Source organism: Excalfactoria chinensis, chromosome 2, assembly GCF_039878825.1.
Source record: "Excalfactoria chinensis isolate bCotChi1 chromosome 2, bCotChi1.hap2, whole genome shotgun sequence".
NCBI classification, from domain to species: Eukaryota; Metazoa; Chordata; class Aves; order Galliformes; family Phasianidae; genus Excalfactoria; species Excalfactoria chinensis.
The window spans coordinates 10765830-10785001 of NC_092826.1; the positions used below are offsets into that span (position 1 = coordinate 10765830).

At 41.9% G+C, this 19172-nt stretch overlaps 1 protein-coding gene across 8 annotated transcripts in view; it reads left to right on the plus strand.

Moving 5' to 3' along the window:
- Positions 1 to 19172, plus strand: part of MTSS1 (MTSS I-BAR domain containing 1) — a 116618-nt gene that overhangs the window by 17391 nt on the left and 80055 nt on the right. For all 8 annotated transcript variants that reach the window (XM_072330233.1, XM_072330237.1, XM_072330234.1 and 5 more), the window contains exon 3: positions 667 to 740. In XM_072330233.1, the coding sequence (XP_072186334.1) occupies positions 667 to 740 (74 nt within the window). The remainder of the gene's footprint in view (positions 1 to 666; positions 741 to 19172) is intronic.

The window sequence follows — 19172 nt, forward strand, 5'->3', positions numbered from 1 at the left end:
GGGGGTCCCATCCCTGTCAGGAAGGGGACCTGCCCCCTGCTCACTCTTCCTGGAGCACTGCATCAGAAAACCTTCCTTTTCAGAGGGGAGAATTGCTTCCCCTCCCACCACTGCTTTCCTTTTTACCCAAGAAACCCAAACCTGCATGGTTTCTAGGAGGTTATTTTCTGTTTCAAGAAACGCTCATACTCAAATGAAAAAAATCAGGAGAGTGTTTGGCCAGGATCCTGGATAGAAAGAAGGTCTTGCATACTTATTCTCAAAATACACATGTACCCTGGAAATAGCAATGGCTGTAATTTGTACACTAATGGGTTCAGTATAATGCGCGTTAGATTTGTTTTTCATGTATGACTGCTTAATATTAGTCCATCAGAGGAAATCAGCTAGAAGGGGGATGGCTGTGCTCTTTTGAAACAGCACCTGTCCTGCACAATTCACAGCACAGAATTAGCCTGGCTGCGTCCAAGTCCGTAGTGCTGACACAAAGCGAGGAAGAGATTAAGAAAGGAGCGAGGGAAAAGGCTAAAATCACATATAAAAGAATATTTCTGTGGCCTCTGCAAGTTCTCAGTGGCATTCTTTATAAGCCTAAATGTTTTTGACAATAATTAAATAGGCAGCAATGAGACAGTGCTAATGTTTTGTTATCTGTATGCATTTCAGGACTACAGTAGTAGCAGCTGCTGCCTTTTTGGACGCCTTTCAGAAAGTGGCTGACATGGCTACTAATACACGTGGTAAGCAGATGTGTCAATATTGAGTTTAACAGAATGCTGTGTGGTTTATACCATTTGCTGTAATAGAAAAGTCTAACTTATTACATGGACAAGCAGATCTGTGAGACATCTGTTGTACGGACTTGCACTTTGAAAACGTGACGTGAAAAAGGAAGTTGCCATTTCTTTACCAAAAAAAAGCTGGAAACCTGTAATTTAAATGTGTCATCAATCGTGTGAACGCTTCTAATTACCATCTGAATTATATGTTGATGAATAATATTTGAGAAAGCAAGATTTACTGGGATTTGTATTCACTGATGCTTCTGTACCTTAAATAAAAATAAAAGCTGTAAGACTTGCTGTTCAGCTGCTATCGCTGAATGTAGGATTGCTGATGATAGAGCTGATAACAGCTGATACTGTGGCCTTTGGGGTCTGTGAATAACAATGATGGTAGCTTGTACTTATATTTTTAAGGCAAGTCTTCCCTTCTTGAAGTTTGACATTACTGACCAAAAGCAATTTTCCTTTGCTGTGGGCTTCTCTGGTAACTGTAAGGTTGTTGGTTACAAGGCAGGCCAAAGCAGTACAGCTGGCAATCTTTCCAGACTGCTGAGTTGGAAGAAAACAAAAGGCTGCTTCTCTGTGATGCTGGATGCCCAGAGACCAAGGCAGCATGTGCAGATGTCCATGCAGAGGCAGGGCAGTCCCCATGGTCACTATGTCCCTGAGCTCTGTCACTGAAGAGCAGTTCTGAATTGGATTATTGCTGCCCAGTGAGTGGCTTTTGGTCCCCTCTAACCTTAGAGGCTTGGTAATGTGTGGGCTTTTTTGAAGTCCTAGTATGTCCTTGGCGTTTGACTTGGATGGAAATAAAGCAATATTGCTAATGTGAGGAGTTTGCATTTTTGTCAGCAGTGTGCAAGCTCAGCCAGACTTGCATTTTCCCCCCTGCCATTTCTGGCTAAGAAGAGCAGCAGCAGCTGCTGGAGCACATATCAAACCATAGAATGACAACAGGGAACAATGATTTTTCCTTTTTAAAGCTAATATTTACATTCTGATTTGCAGTTCCTTCACTCTGTGCATGCCTTCTGTAAATTATGCATCATTACTCAAGTAAAATAATCAACTTTTCAGAAAGCAAACTAGGGATGGAACATAGGGCAGCCCTTAAGCTGGATTTCTAAACCGTCTTCCCTTTGAGCTTGTTCTTTTCTATTTCTTTTCCCTCTGTCCACCCGAAGGAAAACAAAGTTAGCCCTACCAAAATCCTTGAGACTTGTGTTGTCTTCTGGCTGTGCTGGCAGGCTTACAGAACCTCATTCAGATACAGAACGAATGAAACTCTCCTATTCTCTGACAAAAATGGCTTGTGTGGGTATTGAAGGGTATTTTGCACTTTCTGCTATGTTACTTGGACTGTGTCCAGCAAGCATCATGTCTTGTCTCTTATCTCTTAGAACAAATCCTTCACAAAAGGAGCTCTGTGAATCCAGGCCTGCCAACTTTGTGTAGTTCCTCTGTTCTGTCTTTCTGCCTCTCCTGACTGAAAGGATAGAAGGGAATTTTGCTTTTATTTTTGGAAAGTGATGTTCTGGGCAAAGAATCAAAATTCCAAGATAGAGTTGGTTCTGATTTGTCTCCCAACTCAACTTTCACTCACGCCTGTTTGAGTATTTACACATAACTAGTCTATTGCCTTGGAGCATCTCTGAAACTTCAAATACCCTCCCCCTCCTATTTGGAGAGTCCTTGGTTAACGGGTTACCCAGTGTTAATCTTCAACTTTTCTGCAGCTGTGCATAGGTGCATCCTCTTCTTAATCCATCCATGAATGTTAAAGGTAAACCAAGAGGTGAGATGTGTGGCACATGCCATGATGAGAGTGCTGAGGGTTGGTGTATTTTGAATCCTAAGGACAGCTTGTCAAAGCATGGACTGATGCTTCTGTGGAGAACTTTGTACAAAAACATGAAGAAGAGGCCTATTCTGAGGGATGGTTTTAGTGCCTTGTTGGGTGACTGAAGTGTTGTAACACTAGGTCCTGAATTCAGCTCACATTTGCTTATAGTTTTACTGAAAGTTCAAGTGAAAGAGCTTGTTTCCATCAACTCCAGTCCTTGTTCCAGCTGATACCTTTCTCTACCCCATGTAGCATAATTACTGTTCCCAAATGCTGGCTTTTCCATTTGGGGTGTATCTTTAGCTTGGAGAAGAGAAGGCTCCATGGGGACCTCATTGTGGCCTTCCAGTATTTGAAAAGAGCATATAAACAGGAGGGAGAACAGTTGTTTACAAGGGTGGAAAGCAGTAGGACAAGGGGGAATGGTTTTAAACTGAGACAGGGGAGGTTTAGGTTAGAGATTAGGAGGAAGTTTTTCACTCAGAGGGTGGTGATGCACTGGAACAGGTTGCCCAAGGAGGCTGTGGATGCCCCATCCCTGGAGGCATTCAAGGCCAGGCTGGATGTGGCTCTGGGCAGCCTGGTCTGGTGGTTGGCAACCCTGCACATAGCAGGGGGGTTGAAACTTGGTGATCGTTGTGGTCCCTTTCAACCCAGTCAACCCAAGCCATTCTATGATGATTCTGTGATTTCTGTGTAGCTTACTTCCTTCTGATTCATTGCTGGGAATAATGAGACCTCAGCTTTACATTCTAGTTTGGAACTCAGACAGAGGGCATGATTGGAGCTCTGCCTATGGTAAAACCAACAGCTGAATGAGCCAACTCTGCTTTCTGTATTTTCCTCACATTTTACCTTTTGAGGTAGGGAAATGAAATTACTTTACATGTGTTTTAATTCTGAGTTTTTGTACGATCTAGATATTTGTCTTGCAGTTCAGACTGTTTCTGACATGGAGTCTGGCAGAGCTTGTTAGTGTGTGGTGGGATCTGATATTACTTCTCTCTGTAATTGCTAGAGAGAATACTTGTAAGAAAGAAAACTGAACTTTGTTAGTAGTCCATGAAAATTAGAAATAGTTTTAAATCCCAGACTTTGAAACACATGAAAGTTAAATAAATGCTTTGCTTTACCTTGGAACATCAGTCAGGTTTGCTTTCAGCGTTGTGTTCGGTTCTTGTAATGATCTAAACTTTGTTAGTTTTTTTGTCGGGTGGCATTAAGTCTTGCAGTATCCAACATTTTGAGTGTTCTGTGTGCATCAGTTCCCACTGAAACATGAAAGATTTAAATCTGATTTCATTTAAGAGCTGTTTACTGGATACTTTGCATATTAAAAACTGTTTTGTGAAGCAAGGACTGTGCATCCCCAATGCCACATATAAACAAATTGTAACTTGGTTTTGAACAGTATTTAAAAAAAAGCGTGTAAGTCACTTTGCTTTATGAATGCTGGTATTTTTCTGCTTCTGCTGCATTTGAGTGTTCTTTGTAGATAAGTACTAGTATTCAGGAACTCGAAGTAGGTAAGAATAACTATCCTCCTTGTTATGACAGGAGTTGTGTGAAAGCATGCACACTTCTGTATCTACTTAATACACCGTCAGTGGCTTCCATGGAAATAAACAATCTTGCCTATCTGCATCTTCACAGGTGTAAATTAAAATTGATGGAAGGATGATCTAAAAGCTTTGATTTACCCGGAAGCTTAAAATTGATCTTCAAAGGGAAATTGTTAATGAGGCACCCACTCTTGTGGGATCGTTGTTTTTCATTCATATTAAAGGGCTTTATATATACATAGGTGTGTTTGATGTAAGCAGATTAGTTAACACATTTTAAGATACACTGCAGTGTATCACATGGCTTTGTGTGGCCAGTTGGATTCCATGAATTGTGTTGCTGTTTGACACTGCTTCATTTCAACTTCCCAAGTGCTACTAAAAGTATGCTTTCCCTGCTTTTGGTAACATTGACAGTAGTACCTACAAATAGGTACTATTTATATTTTTCATCTATTTCACTTTACAGTTGACTGAGAGGACTTTAATATCATACAGAGCTACTAAAAACAGTTGTGTGAAATTCTAATTGAGGGTACCTGATGGGTAGGGTGGGTTTGAGGTTGAGGAGTGAAGAACTGTGGATGGCCAGCCAGCTGTAGAGGGATGTTGAGCAGACCTGGAAGTGGGCTGGAGCCTCCATGGTGTGTGGTAATGACAGGGTAACAAAAAAATCAGAGTCTTTTTAATGTTTCTCTTTCTGAAGAATATTTTGGCCTAGATGAAGTTCTGTGTTAGCCTGCCTTGCTTTTTTCAGACCCCATTATTTATCAGTGCTCAGTAATGTAAATATGCCTTAATGCTTTTACTCATAAAATTAAACATGATTAATATCTGTAAATGTCTGCCTCGGGTAACTTGTGTTGCAGTGAGCAGGTAGCTCTTGTGCTGCAGTGAGCAGTGACTGCCTTTCATCTTCAATAAAGCTGCTTAAAATGGTACCTTTGCTGCAGGTTTGTATTCATGGGCAGACTCTGCACATACGTTCCTTCAAGTATTGTGTGAACACACTTTTAGGTAGTCCTTATTCTGAATGTTTATTGTCATCCAAGCCAGGATAACTCTCTGTATTGAAGTGTTTTTTCAAGGTGACAAGTTGCACAAGCTGTTGCAGTGCTGGAATTAGTAACCGTATCTTCCAAGTAGATGTGCTTAGGCTTTCTGAACTGACAGCTCACTCACTGCAAACAAGGCACAGTGTGACCCCAGGGGTGTATGCTTAGTGTCACGTACAGTTAGGCACCCTATGGACAGGTGGCTTGCTTAGTTCTGTATTTATTTTCCTTAAAATTGAGAAATTGAGCCTGGGCACAGGAGTAGAAAGCACCTACCACTGTCTACAGCAGTGGACCTAAAGTGCCTATAGTGTTTTGCAAATGTCTTTCTATGCCCTTGGCATACTGGGGAGCTGTGAGGGTGTTCTCTGCATAAAATGGAGAGTAAAAGAAAGCTGGGCATGAGGCAAGGGATTCTCAGTGATCAGTTGTTTCGTTTTTCTTGACTCCTCTTTAACTTCAGATGCCCATATTCAAATAATGAAACCTTTGTTTGAGCTTCCTTTCAGTTAAGATAGGACTTGGTAATAAGCACTTATTCCTCCCTTGGAGTCTTTGAAGCAAAATAATACAGTCCAGGCTTTTTCTTGCAGATTTTCAGATATAAAATGATCAGGAAGAAAATTATTTAAATGAACCATCCAATCTTCTATCGTGCTTTCAAGAAGATGATGCATAACACGGGATCAATGCAGAATCTTCGATAGATGATTTTGTAACAGGATGCATATTTCCACATTGGTTGCATTGTGAGAAATGAGACTTGAAAATGCTTTTTTCTTTTGAGCGCTAAAGCTACAAGACATACGTATCTGTAAAACTGCAGTCAAAACTGGGTGAAAACAATAATGCTGGTTGGAGTGCTTTGCTTACTAACGATTTTATTTCTTGATTTAGAGGGATGCTGTGGGAGTAAAACATGACCATTGTCTTTTCTTTGGGTGAACGTGTGAAAGAGTTTTATTTATCTTTTTGACTTTTTTTTTCCTCTCTGTTCTTAAAAACAAGGCAAATTCTAGCTCAGCATTGATGGCAACATTTGTGCTTCTTTGATGCTCCTTCCTGGGAATAAATTTCCAGGATGATAAATGGAAATAAGTGCTATAACTTCTATACTACTACTACACTGGTGCTGTGCACAGTCCAGTGTATAAGCAGAGTTTTCATTTGTTGTACAGCATAATATTTTTGAGCTTAAAGTGCCTTGCTAAGAATGTATGAGGTTGTTAGGAAAGAGACAAAGCTGCCAGGTAATTGTGGATGCTGACTGCAGACACATTTGAATGCAGTGATGTAACCTCTGTGAAGGAGAAAAACAAAAGGCTGAGGGGGAAAGAAGAACAAATACTCTAATACTCTTCTTTAGTATTTCATCCAAGGAGTGGGCAGCTGTATCAAGGTAGGAATGGCTGGCCTTTTTCCCACACCTCTCTCCTACTGAATGTAAATCTACTTGCTGTCACTTGAGTCAGAAATCTTTGAGAGTGTGGGGGCAGGAGGGAAGGTGCAGAGTTAATTTATCAGATACTCAATGCCAGCTGTAGTTCTCTCTTTTTTCTTTCTTAAACATCTATATTACTGTTTGTAGGAGAGAATATCAGGTCCTGTTTTGCTGCAGACTTGGGATGGATGAATGGATTGTTACTTCCAAGAGCCGTCTCTTATTCTGTGACAGCATAACATCTTCACATAGAGCTCCTACACTTTAGTTACTAAATACTGGCCTTATAATTCCAAGGAGATTTCTCATTCTTAGTAATTAGAATTGAGCTTTCAATATCTTAAACTTCCAGTCTGGACAGCATTGAGGATAGACCACTAATAAATTATCTGAAGGACATTCTTTCTGATAGCGTGTGAGAGGCAAAGATGCAAAGGCATCCATTTGATAATGGGATGTTGATTTGAAAATGAAGGCTGACGTTTGGGTTGGCGGTCATTTTTCCCAGTGCAGCACGTGTTCCTGTGGTAGGAGATCTTCTTTCAGGCTAATTCAGTCAGCTTTTGATGTGATAAATTACTGGTTGGCACATAGCAACAATTTTGTAGTAACCACAACAAGAGAGTTGTTGCAGCTTTTCTTTTTTTAATCTGTCACTGGTTGGATAGCAACTGATGAAGATAAATTTTCATTACACTTTATTTAATATCTTATTTATATGTATCTGCCATAAGACAGGAAGGGAGGCAGCGTGTGTTGTGGGAAGAGAATTAAAGATCAGTTAAGACTAAGCCAGAGTTCCTGTAAAGTAGGGCAATGCTTCTTGCCTTATGCACGTTGCCCGTAAGATACAGTGGAGGCAGCAGAGCAGCTGCTGTGCCTTTGCTGCCTCATCCTTGTGCCTTATAGATGCCTTGAAATGCAGTTTTCCTCTTGTTTGTCAACTTGTAGACAGCTTCCAGGACGAGATAATGCATTGCTGAAAGATCAGGTTGGTGCTGTCAACTGGCTTCATGTAAGTTCACCAGACCTCTGGAGAAGCAAGTGTTGACCTGACCAGAATTCAGGCATGCTACCTCAACTTCATTGTATGCTGGTCTGCATGTCCCTTAACCTCTTAAAGCATTTCTTTGTATCTACGAAGCAATTTGTGTGCAGACTGTAATGCAGAAATGCATGCTTTGACTTGGGATGTCTTCTCCAACTCCCTAAGTCTATTCCTACCCTTGGACAGAAATTGTTTTCAATGACATAAGAGTTAATACAGAAAAACTGAAATTGCGAGCTCTAGCAGCCTGATGTTGAGCAGAGTGCTCAGAACAGTGAAGCTCTAGCACATTTTTAACAAAAGCACCAGTGGTATTTGCAGTGTCTAACAGGTTTTTTTGTTCCCCATCATGCAGTCTGCCTCCCAGAAGGGTGCTCTTCCACACGCTTTCAGAAGTGTCAGGACAGCAGGTTGTGCTTGTGCATTGTGCGTGACTGTGCAAACTAGCGTTCCTACTGCCAGGTGATTGACTTGGTGATATGATTCATCTCATATTTGCATACCTGCTGCTTTCAGGGAAGCATTGCATGTTCATGGTAATAATGAGGTCTTGCTTAAAAATAGACCAGCTTTGTTTTCTTGTCCTTCTGTTTACTCGATGACTAGTCAGGTGTTGCCAGCACAAGTGTTTGCCCCTGTTGCTCTGCAAGCTGTTCACCCCTTCTCTCCTCGCCTGTGTGTTAGTGTTATTTGGTGAAGCAGTTGCCTGATCTTCTCTTCCCTGGCGGAGGTAGCAGAACTTGCACTATTTAGCCTTATGTGCTGATTCAGAGAGATGGAGAAGACTCCTACTTGTTCTTGAGTTTCACAAGAAAATTAGCATCTGCCTTGGACAAGAAGTGCATTGTTCCATGTCTTCCTCTTCTACTTACACACTTGATGAAGTCCAACCTGTAGAACTACTTCTGAAAAGTTTAAATAATTACCATGCTGTTTCACTTCAGGGCTCAGATCCCTCCTGTTGTTTTTGTGCTTCTGACTGTTTTTTTTTCCTACAGATTAATGTGACCTTCCCTCTATTCAGGGTGGAGAAAGAAAGGAAGATGGGCTGTTTCCAGTGGATCTTTGGGTAGTGACCAGAAAGTGTTTCCTATGAAATGCCTGGACTTTGTGTGTAAACATTTATGCTTAAATGATCTCCTTTACAGTTTTGTTTTTATTGTTTTTAGCAGGGTTTCTTGCATGTAGAAATGAGAGCATTTTTTGACCTGATGAAGCTGAAAAATGCTGCAACCTACCTCTGCAGCAGCCATCCCAACGCAGGCTTTGTGGAAACCACTTCAAAACTAACAGCAGTGGCAGTGGTGTGTGTGGGAGGGCAGGAGAGCACGTCGGGTGCGGTGGAGTCACGGGGCAGAATAGGTCTGGCTTTGTACAACCAAGCCCAGCAATTGTTGTGAAATTCTCCTCTGCAGCATTTATTACTATGTAAAATTGAAATCTGCATGATTTCCTGCTGTGAGTGCTTGTGCCGAGGGATGGGTTACTATAGTAACTAATATCAAGGAGCTGGCTGAGACTTTGCTCTGTAGCTGTATTTGAGTGTATGTCACAGTTTGATGCAATCCTATGCAAGTATCTGACTGATGACAAACAAGGAGGCAGAGGTTGTGGCTGCCATTGCTACAGTAGTAGTGTGTACGCCTCGAAGTATGTAGTATTGTGTAGGTCCAAAAATTTGCATTTTCCAAAAGGCTGGAAGTGGGGTGTTTGCTTCCTCCTCCCTGCCCCCCAAAGGAGAGCTGGTGAAGGGAGACATAGAACACACTGATCTGTGTTTTGTGTTCCTGGCATTGCTTCAGCCCAAGTGAAAGTGAAATACAAGCCTAAGGGTTGGGTACGTTTTCTCCCAAGAGTAATAGCTGTTGCAGTGGCCGCTGGTCTGTTTTGAATTGGAGCTGGTGTCTGTTCTGCTGAGCATGATAAATAGCGCTGTTAATGAGGTTTCGTCTGGACAACCAGCTTCTGCCCTCACTTAGGCCTAGGCAAGCTTATTAAGTGTATTTTGCAAGGTTAAGCAAGGAAAGGGAAATGGAGAGGACTGAAGCTTGGCTAGTAGATTGAAGGCTTTTCATATACCATACAATTTGTAAAGGCTCGTTTGCATGGCTTGCAGCTAGTCCAGAAAGGCAGAGTAGGGTCAGGTGCATGAAAATAAAACTTGATCGTCCATTTAGCATCACCTATAAAGCAAAACTTGTTTGATGTAATGGAAGTGGAGAAGAATTGCCGTCTCTATCAAAAGAACTTTTGTCAGTGTAGGAGTGCTGACACATAGAAGGTGGCAATAGTTTTCCTCTTTTTTTCCATAGTAGTTCCTAACAGGATTGTGTTGAGGCCAACTTGAGCTGTCAAGTGAGTTTATAGCATTGATGAAATAGTCTGAAGGGTGAGTATGTCTCTGTATATGACTGAAAGGTCTATCAGTCTGTAATAGAAAAGAAGGTGTGTATGAGCATCAGCTCCTCTACCTCTTCTCTTCCAATCCCACTCTGCCAGAAAGCCAAGCATTCATGAGGAGAAGGTGAAGCGGTATATCTTGTGCACCTGCAAGCATGCACACACCTGGTTGAGAGGGGAGTTGCCATTTGCTTGGAGTGGCCAAGTGGAAGGAGAACCTTGACTTGTCCACCCCAGGAGCTACCGCTTACTTGTTTGGTATTTGGGGATGCACTGTACTTCTGTTGTTTAAAAACAACAATAACAAACCACCATTAACAAAAAAAATCCCTTCCCTTGCCAGCAGGTACTAGAAGCAGAGTCCTGCAATGAAGTCTTAGAATAAGATGGTGTTATACTTTCACAATGTAGTGATGCAAGTCTGGAACATTGAGTTGTTATAAATAAATTAAAGCTAAAGTAGATTTACTAAGTACCTAAAGTGCATATTGTGATGGATTATCCATGTTCCTAATGCTTGCTCATTTTCTTGCAAAATCACTGGAGTCCAGTAGAGCACATTTTCTTTGATGCTGTTGTGAATGTGTATTCATTTTAAGTCTAGGTTACCTTGCATGTTGCATAGCAGCTCAGTGTGTTAGTCACATTGGTTCAAAGGTAAAGAGTTCACGAGTTGTTCTTCTGTAGCTGAGGCAGGAGCCTTAGCTGTGAATATAGTCAAGGAGATGTTTGAGGCATTATGCCGAAATTTAGCTTGCTCCTAGGGAAATGAGCACTCACTGAATATGTACCAAGATGCAAAGCCCTCTCCAGTCCATGTGCTTCAAACACTCTGTATACATTCAGGGTGGATAGTTGATTTAGACTCAGATTTTAATTTCCATTGTAAGCTGGAGGTTGGCCTTAGCAGGGAGCTATAAACTCCGTGTTTCTTGAGCTGCATTTTGAGAACCATTCTGTCTGAAGTGCTTGCCTGTTTTTAGAGACCTTCTTCTTTACGATCTATTTTCTTTTTTTTCCCTTTCTTTTTTTTCTTTTTTTTTTTTTTCTTTTCCTTTTTCAATTTAATGTGGCTTCTAGAATTAGGAATAGGGAAGAAAGCTTGGTGTGTGTTACCCAGCAAGGGTTAGAAATGCTGAACCTCTAATGTGAGTACAGAGAAAAAACTGAGGAAAGTCACTGACATACTACAGGAAGGGTGACAACAGCATAAGTGAGCATGAAGGTCAGATGTGAATATTTGAAAACAAATGTATTAACTGGAATTAAGCTTTCTTGTTAGAGCTTTGTATGAGGATTGGGAAGCTAATACCTTCAAAATACAGGCAACACTCATCTGCCCATTGTGGGTATTGCCAAGGAATTTCTGGACTAGAGTGGCAAGAAGCCTGTCCTTTGGTTAATGAAGGTTAAAATTTGGTACAGTTAAGGAGTAAATCCATCCAGAGTCCCTTCCAAAGTTCCCTGTCTGTAATTCACTATTTTGAATGTTGTATAATCAGTAGAAAACTGCCAGCATTTTGACCTTGCTGGATCTTGACTTTGAGGTCGTGATTGTCATAGATAAAGTGACCTTTATTTCTGAGTTAATGTTTGACTGCTGTCCATTTCAAATTGCCGACAGTTTGTTTTTAAGTTATTTGTGTGGGTGTTTTTTTTTTGTCAAAAAAGGAAGGTGGATTCCAAATGAGCGCCTTCCAGGTCTGTACAGAAAGCGAAGGATGGTATGACTAGCTTTCTTCTCTTTTTTCTCTTAAAAGATCTCTTGGATGAGATGCATTCAGCATGTAAAAAGCTTCTCATGGCCAATGCGAGTAAACATTAAACATTCATGATGCAGCTTTAAGTTGCATGGAAACAAACTGGGGCAAGTCAGTTCATTTTACCTTTGATTCATTGCTTTCAACAGTTAGAAAGAGAAAAGGTTCAATGGATGCAAGGCAAATATGAGTCTCTTCCTGTAACTGCTCTTGTAGTGACATATTTTGCTCCAAACAAACAGTAAGTAGATGTGCAGATTTTCAAGTATTTTTCAAGTGTAATTTGGGTTTCTTTCTTTCTTTTTTTTTTTTCTTTTGAAACCCACAATAACAGCAGTTTACATAATTGCAATGATTTCTAGTTAAGGGGAGAACAAAATAAAGACTTTCAAGAATAACTGCGCGTTTTAGATGTTTGAGCATCCCCTGGGGTGAAGGTGTGAAGTGGAAGTCTGACCACAAGTCTTGGATGTTGAACATTTCTGGGCGCATCTGTTTTGTTGATCTGACTGCCGCACTGAGAATCTCTTCTGGTTTTGATAGCTGTGAAATTCGTGCAGGTTGCTTAAGCACAGTAGAAAGGTTTGGGTTGGAAGGTTAAGGTAAAGATTGTCCATTTCCTGCTATGGGCAGGAACATCTCTCCCTAGACCAAGCTGCCCAGGGCCCCATCCTGCCTGGCCTCAAACACTTCCAGGGATGGGGCATCCACAGCTTCAGTGGGCAGTCAGTGGCAGTGCCTCACCACCCTCATGATAAAGAATTTCGTCCTACCATCTAGTCTAAATCTTTCCTCGTGCACTTGTAAAATAGTTTCTTTTAACCTCCTTTTCTTTTAACCTCCTTTTAAGTATTGAAAGGCTGCAGTAATGTCTCCGCTGAGCCTTCTTTTCTCCAGGCTGAATGTCCCCAGCTCCCTCAGCCTGTCATCACAGGAGAGGTGTTCCAGCCCTCTGAACATCCTAGTGATCTCCTCTGGACCTGTTCCAAAAGCTCCACTTCTTTCCTGAGCTGGGGGCTCTAGGACTGGACATGTTGCTCCAGATAAGGCTTCATGAGGGCAGGGCAGAGGGGGGCAGTCACCTCCTTGTCCCTGCTGGCCACCCCTCTTCTCTTGCAGTGTACGATACAGTTGGCCTTCTGGGCTGCAAATGTACATTGCCCATTCGTGTCCCATATCTGCCAGCGCCCCCAAGTCTTCCTCCACATCTTCTGTTGTTTTGGAGGGCATCCAACGTGAGATGCCATTTAGTTCCTGCAAAGTGGCCACAATAAAAATGTTAGGTCTGGAATTCCTGCCACCTGATTTTCTTCAGTAGTGCTATTTAGGATCCCACATATGTGTGCCCAGATCTACTTAAACACTACTGAGAATAAAGAGGTGGATGCCTGCTCACAATATCTTGGAGGCACACAGCGTCATCAAATAGATTTTTGCTTCCACTTGTTTATTCTGTTTCTTAGTTTTTTCCCCTTTTTAGTAGAGAGACCCCAGTTACTGTTGTTTGCCAGTGTTCTGTGGGGCTGCCAAGAGTTCCCAGTCTGGTTCAGTAAGTTCTGCTGTGCAGGGGGCAGTGCTTGTTTTTATTGGAAAGAGGCTTACCTGCGGTTTTTTGTTTTCAAGTTCTGCGGGTTTCCACGCTTTTTCGTTTCTGCCTGTGGTACAACATGTTTCCTGCAGCATTTTCAGCATACTTGCATTAAATTCGATGAGTCATAAACAGGTAACTTGAAGAGTTGCCTCGTTTTGCAACCAGAAAAGAACCAGCAATGGACAGCATTCCTGATTGTTTGAGTGGGGTTAGGCTGAACTACAGCATTATTACTTTCTTTCTTGATCTCTGAAAACCCCAGGTGCTCTTCTTCCAATGCATACGGGTTTTTCTCAGTGGTTATATAGGAAGGATTAAAGCAGACAAACTTGTTTCTGCCATTTAAAGAAGATGTCAAACTGGACAATCCTGAAAACCTTGTTTTGAAAGTACCACTTTCGTGTCCCTGTTAATTCAGGTTTTAATTATGTGATATTAAGATTTCTTAAACGCAGTATATTTAGACAAAGACCTTTCCATGCAGCAATGAATGTTTCCCTTGTAGTAATTTAACTTTTGTTTTGATTTCTGGTTAACTTCTTTGAGATTTCAATCTGTAGCTGGAGCAGCTACCCTTTTTAAGGCACTTAAAATGTCTATAGGGAATTTACTGTGTGGGGTGAGTTGTCAAAGCCATTTCGCTATTTTAAGCTATGATGTAAACCATTTTAATATTCTTATAAGGCTTTTTTTAGACCAAATTATGCTGGAGGAAGAGTAGGTGTAGAATTGCTTGAACAGGGACATGAGGAACTGCATCTCCAGGTTGGATGGATATATTATCTTTGCCTTTTTGCTCCTTTGCAAACCCAATGCACCTTCACCACTCTTCCCTTGTCATCTGCTTCACTTTTTCTGTCTCAAATACGTACGGCTGCAGCCTTGTGTTACAGACTTCAGAGTAAAACTTGGCTCTGAGTTTCATTTTGCAGTGGCTGGTGGGAGAAACTGTATGAGGGTTTAAAGCATCCAGGTGATTCATAGCTCATTTTCTTTGTAAGGGCCAGCGGGACCATTAGATCATCTAACCTGATTATCTTTAGAGGATAGTTCAGTGCTTCATGTGCTGAAAGCCTTGTGCTGGACACAGCAGTGGCTGCAGCCCTCTGGCCCGGTGAGGTGTGGGAATGGGCAGGGCCTCTGTAGTTGCAAATGGGGCTGTAACTTTTTCGTTACATATATCCAATACAGATTGGATTGCTTTCCTTGACTTGAGTCTCGAAGGAAATACAGACATTGGGTTGGCAATGTCCATCATTTGTGGATCGGGCATAACAGAGTGGGATCCTCTTTTTGCATCCCAGAGTAGGGGAGTTCAAGGGAAAACTCAGCGATCTGTTGTCCTTGCAAGGCTCATAATACCCCGTTCAGCGCAGAGCTTATTGGTTCAAACTGGTATTAGTAACTGTCAGGCCCTCTTCAGAATCTGTCAGTATCACATGCTGTTTGTTCTTCTCACCCTCAGTTGGACTGAGATTTAAAAATAACCTCGCCTCTGCCCCAGCACACGGCCTGGATGGAGCTCCCTGAAGATGGCCTCTTGCTGTGGTGCAGGCTGGGATGCAGTGGTGGTGGTAGCAGAGCTGCCGGCTTGCACCTTGATTTGCTACGAACGTTACTGCTGTAGCTGTGGTAGGTTATTTAAAACTAGCATGTTTTACAGCTTTTGTCTGCGTTGTGATGAGAGGAGACAAAAAGCGCAGCTGCAGCAGGAGTCTTGGAAATTGCAGGTGTGAGGTTGGCTGGCAGATACCAAATTGCCATCTGTGTTGATGCTTTGTGATTTATTTTGTTTCTTGCGTCCACTTGCCTAGAAATGAGAGCAAGAATATAAAGTGAATAGTTGAAGAGAGCTTCCATCCAGTTTCTGCAGCCTTGCTGTTTTAGCCATAAGCCTGAGTGCGTGAGTTGAGATTACATCAGGCAGGAGTGTTAAATGCAGTGCTGTTCTGGCCAATGTGTTCAATAATTGAAGTACTTTTTCCCGAGCTTTAAATATGTTCACCCTCTGCTGCCTGTGAGGTGTGGAGAAACAGAAGAAAGAAGTTGGAGGTGCTGCTTGCATTACACTGTGTGAAGAGAAGAAAAACAGCCACTTGCTTTGCTTATCTGTGTGCTTAGTGCTAATTATTTTGGGTTTGTATTCTGACAGTTTAAGGCTAAATAAATAGGACGAGTAACCTTAAGCATTTAAAGAGAAAAAGTGTCATGCTTGCCATAATTAAGCTGTAATTAAGATGTCCTGAGTGTATTTTAAATTCATACTGCTAGAATGCTGTTAAATGTTTCTGTCTGGTATGCAGCAGGTCTGCCTGCTTGTTTAGAGCACCTTGGAGCTGTGCAGATTCCCTCTGCTGCATGCAGTTTGTAACACTGTTAGGCATGTATTGTTTCAAATGGAGATGTACTTTGGATTGCACAAATAATAGATTCCAGGAATGGTCATGAGGATCAGAAGGAGGGGCTTTGAGGAGTGTGTGAATGCAGCACTGGTTAATGGAAAGCCCTTTTCTGGAGGTGTGGTAGTTCAGGCTCTGAAATGCGGGGCTTGAAGCAGCTGTTTGCCCAAACAGCTTCCTGAAATAACAGAGAGGGGATCAAGCATGCTGTCTTTGCTCTCTTTTCCTCCTTATTTGCACTACAAGGAAAGGCTGGGCACTGAGGGAACTGCTTTTCTGTCAGAGATGGAGGCATTTGCATAGGGCAAGTTACATTCACCGCTGTTGCTTTGAAACATCTCCATTTGGAAGTAGAGGCTTGAAGCAGCTGTGAGACCAGAAGCATTATGGACTGTGTTTATCATTCTTATCTGGAGAGAAAATGCGCTGATTACATCCAGCAGTTTCTTTTTTAATTGGGGAGAAATGATGTGTTGGTCCCTATTCGGTTTGAAGAAGAAGAAAGGGGAAAGAAAAATAAAACCCACTACTTTATGTTTCTGCAAATGGAGATTTCAATTGTCAGAACAAAAGCAATACACTTAGCAATAAAAACTTGGTAATATCTCAGTATCTGTTTGCAGAGTTGATGGGCTAATCTTTTCAAAACAGTAAATTCTACATATTTATGGGGTAGTCTTGCAGTTTGGACAGTTTTTATTGCATCAAATTTAATTACGTGAGCTACTGCTAGATGAGAAAAAGATTTTTCTTCTTATAAAGGGTGAGAGGGTTTCTGCATAAGAAGAATCAGAAGAATTAACAGATCACTTGGCAACAGATGTCCAGCACTTTGTAACAAGCAATTGTGATTTGGGATCCAGACCTCTTCAATTGGATGTGTTCATTATATCTAGAGGAAATCGCCCTAGACTTTCAGGTTCTCTAATGCTTCTGTGCAGCTGCCAGACTGGCAGGGAGTGTTTTCTTTATTACCCTCGAAACAAAATCTTAAGCTACGTTCTTCTGCTGCATAATGAATAGTCTGAGATGGTTGTTCACTTGAGGGCCTCTCTCTCCACGGTAAGCGCTGTGTTTTTGGTGTTGAAGCAGCAATGACTTAAGGTGCTCTCTGCGTTATCTCTGACTCCTGCAACCTGTACCATTAGTCTGTACAACAGGCTGTGTCCTTCCTGTGTGTTACAGTGCACATTCACAAGGGGCCACAAAACTTCTGGCTGTGACCTACCTTCACCTACTGCATGGGGACTGGAATTACCTATTCCAAGGCTCCAGTGGAAGGATGTATGGCTTCTGCAGGTTGGTTGATGGAAAAGCTTTGTGGTGCTTTAATGGCTGCACCAGATTGCTTACTGTGTTAAGAAGGATAGAAATGGTGAACCAGGACAATATGGGAAATGCAGAAGACTACATTATGCCCGCTATCCAGATGGGCCATCATCTCTCTGCAAGAAAAGTTTGAGGAGTCAAGTAGAAAGTATGGTCCCCTTCAGAATATCCTGCAGGCTTCATTTCTTTTGGCATGCGGGACCTCTTTACCAGTAATTAGTAGGCATCCTCATAGTTAGGTGTGCTTTTCTTGCCTGCAGCTTTCTTGAAGATGGAGCTGCACAGATCCACAGAGGTTTATGTCTCAGGATCAAGGTTCATTGTTTTCTTGTAAATGGGATTTGTAGAAGAAAGAGTTGGTGCTAGATCCATCCACTAGTCATGCTTTGAGCTTTGATAAAGCACTGATGTTGCCAGTCGTGGCAAAATGATGGATGGAGCATAGCAGGAGGGTTGGATGAGGTGTTTGCTGTGGTCAGTCCCTGGTCCGTCCCTGGTGTAGCAGATCTCAGTGCATTGAGCTTAAGGGAGAAATGGCTGTTGGTATACAGCTGTGAGGCCAAACAAAACTGGAGACATAAGATCAGTAAGGACTTCTTGAATACCGCTTAGAAGCAAATTTAGACCTTCCTGCTGCCCTAGACAGCCTGTGAGAGGACAGTGTCATTTGGGAGTACTGTAGGTCTTACATGATTGTTTATGTAAGAGTTTGTCTCTTGCTTCACAAACGCCTCTCTTCACCAGTAAAATAAACATGAGGCACGACCCTGTACTTCTTCACATTTTCATTATTCTCTAATTCTTCATCAGTATTCACTTAGAGATGACTGCAGAGTGTTCCCTTGGATGAGCTCAAATACTGCATGTTCTGAAAACAAGATTAGGCTAAACTGTCTTCATAGTTGGATGAGCAGCATGGAAGCTGGGTGATAATGCAATTGCAGGTTAGTACACTGGAGGTTAATAATTAAAAGTATTTGCAAGGAACTTTCTGATTGGAAGACCTTTGAGGCAGTGCCTGCATGCTCAGCAATGTTTATGTGGCTGGGCTTGCCACAAGAATATCGTCATGATAGATTTTTTTCTTGCAATAGTATCGTATGAATAACAGCTTCTGAACACATAGATCTTGTAATTCTTGACTCAGTTATTTCTGTGGTGTGAATGAAACTATAGGGTTGTAGTCCAGGAGAATGATTTTGTTTTATCTGTGGATCTTAGTTTCCATTTAAAAGGATAGGGCTTTTATTCCAAATAGTTCCTGCAGCTTTCTGGTAGGTCTTACTGGTGCAGGCATCTCTAATAGACACATTTCATTCCAATTCAAAAATAAAATACAGAGGCCTGTTGATAAACCCCCAGAGAAGGTTTATGGGATGGACGCTCTTGACTGAGGCTGTTTGTTCATTGCAAGAGCTCGGATTGGGTGTTGAGCTCTGAAATCCTGTGAATGGGTTTTTTCTTAGCTAACCTCATTTGAGTGGAAGTGAGAGAGTGGAGGAGGGAAGAGAAATGGAGGGGCGCATTCGCATTTGTGGAGTCAAGTCCTTTCCAAACTAAATGTTACGTGCGGTAAATAATGCGCCGTAGTACAGCATATAAGGCACATTTTTCTAAGTGCTGGAATTAAAACAGAAGTGACCTTCTGAGATGAGTAAAAAGCAGTGATCCTAAATGCAGCACTTTGTAATTAAGGAACCTCCTTTGCAAATTTGCTCCCCTGACTGGAACATGAGCAGTGCACTGAGAATACTTCCTTCAAATTTGGCAACTGTGTTTGTGACTTTGTGCTGCTGCCTATTCTGTGGAAGACTCCATGAATCAGAACAGCTTCTGGGGCGGCATCTGATATTCAGGGACATCCCGATGCAAATTCAGGGATTCCTCTTGCATTTTCATCTTCATGCTTGCATTACTTTCATATGTGTTACGGGGGTAGATATGGGGTGGGCTAAGGAA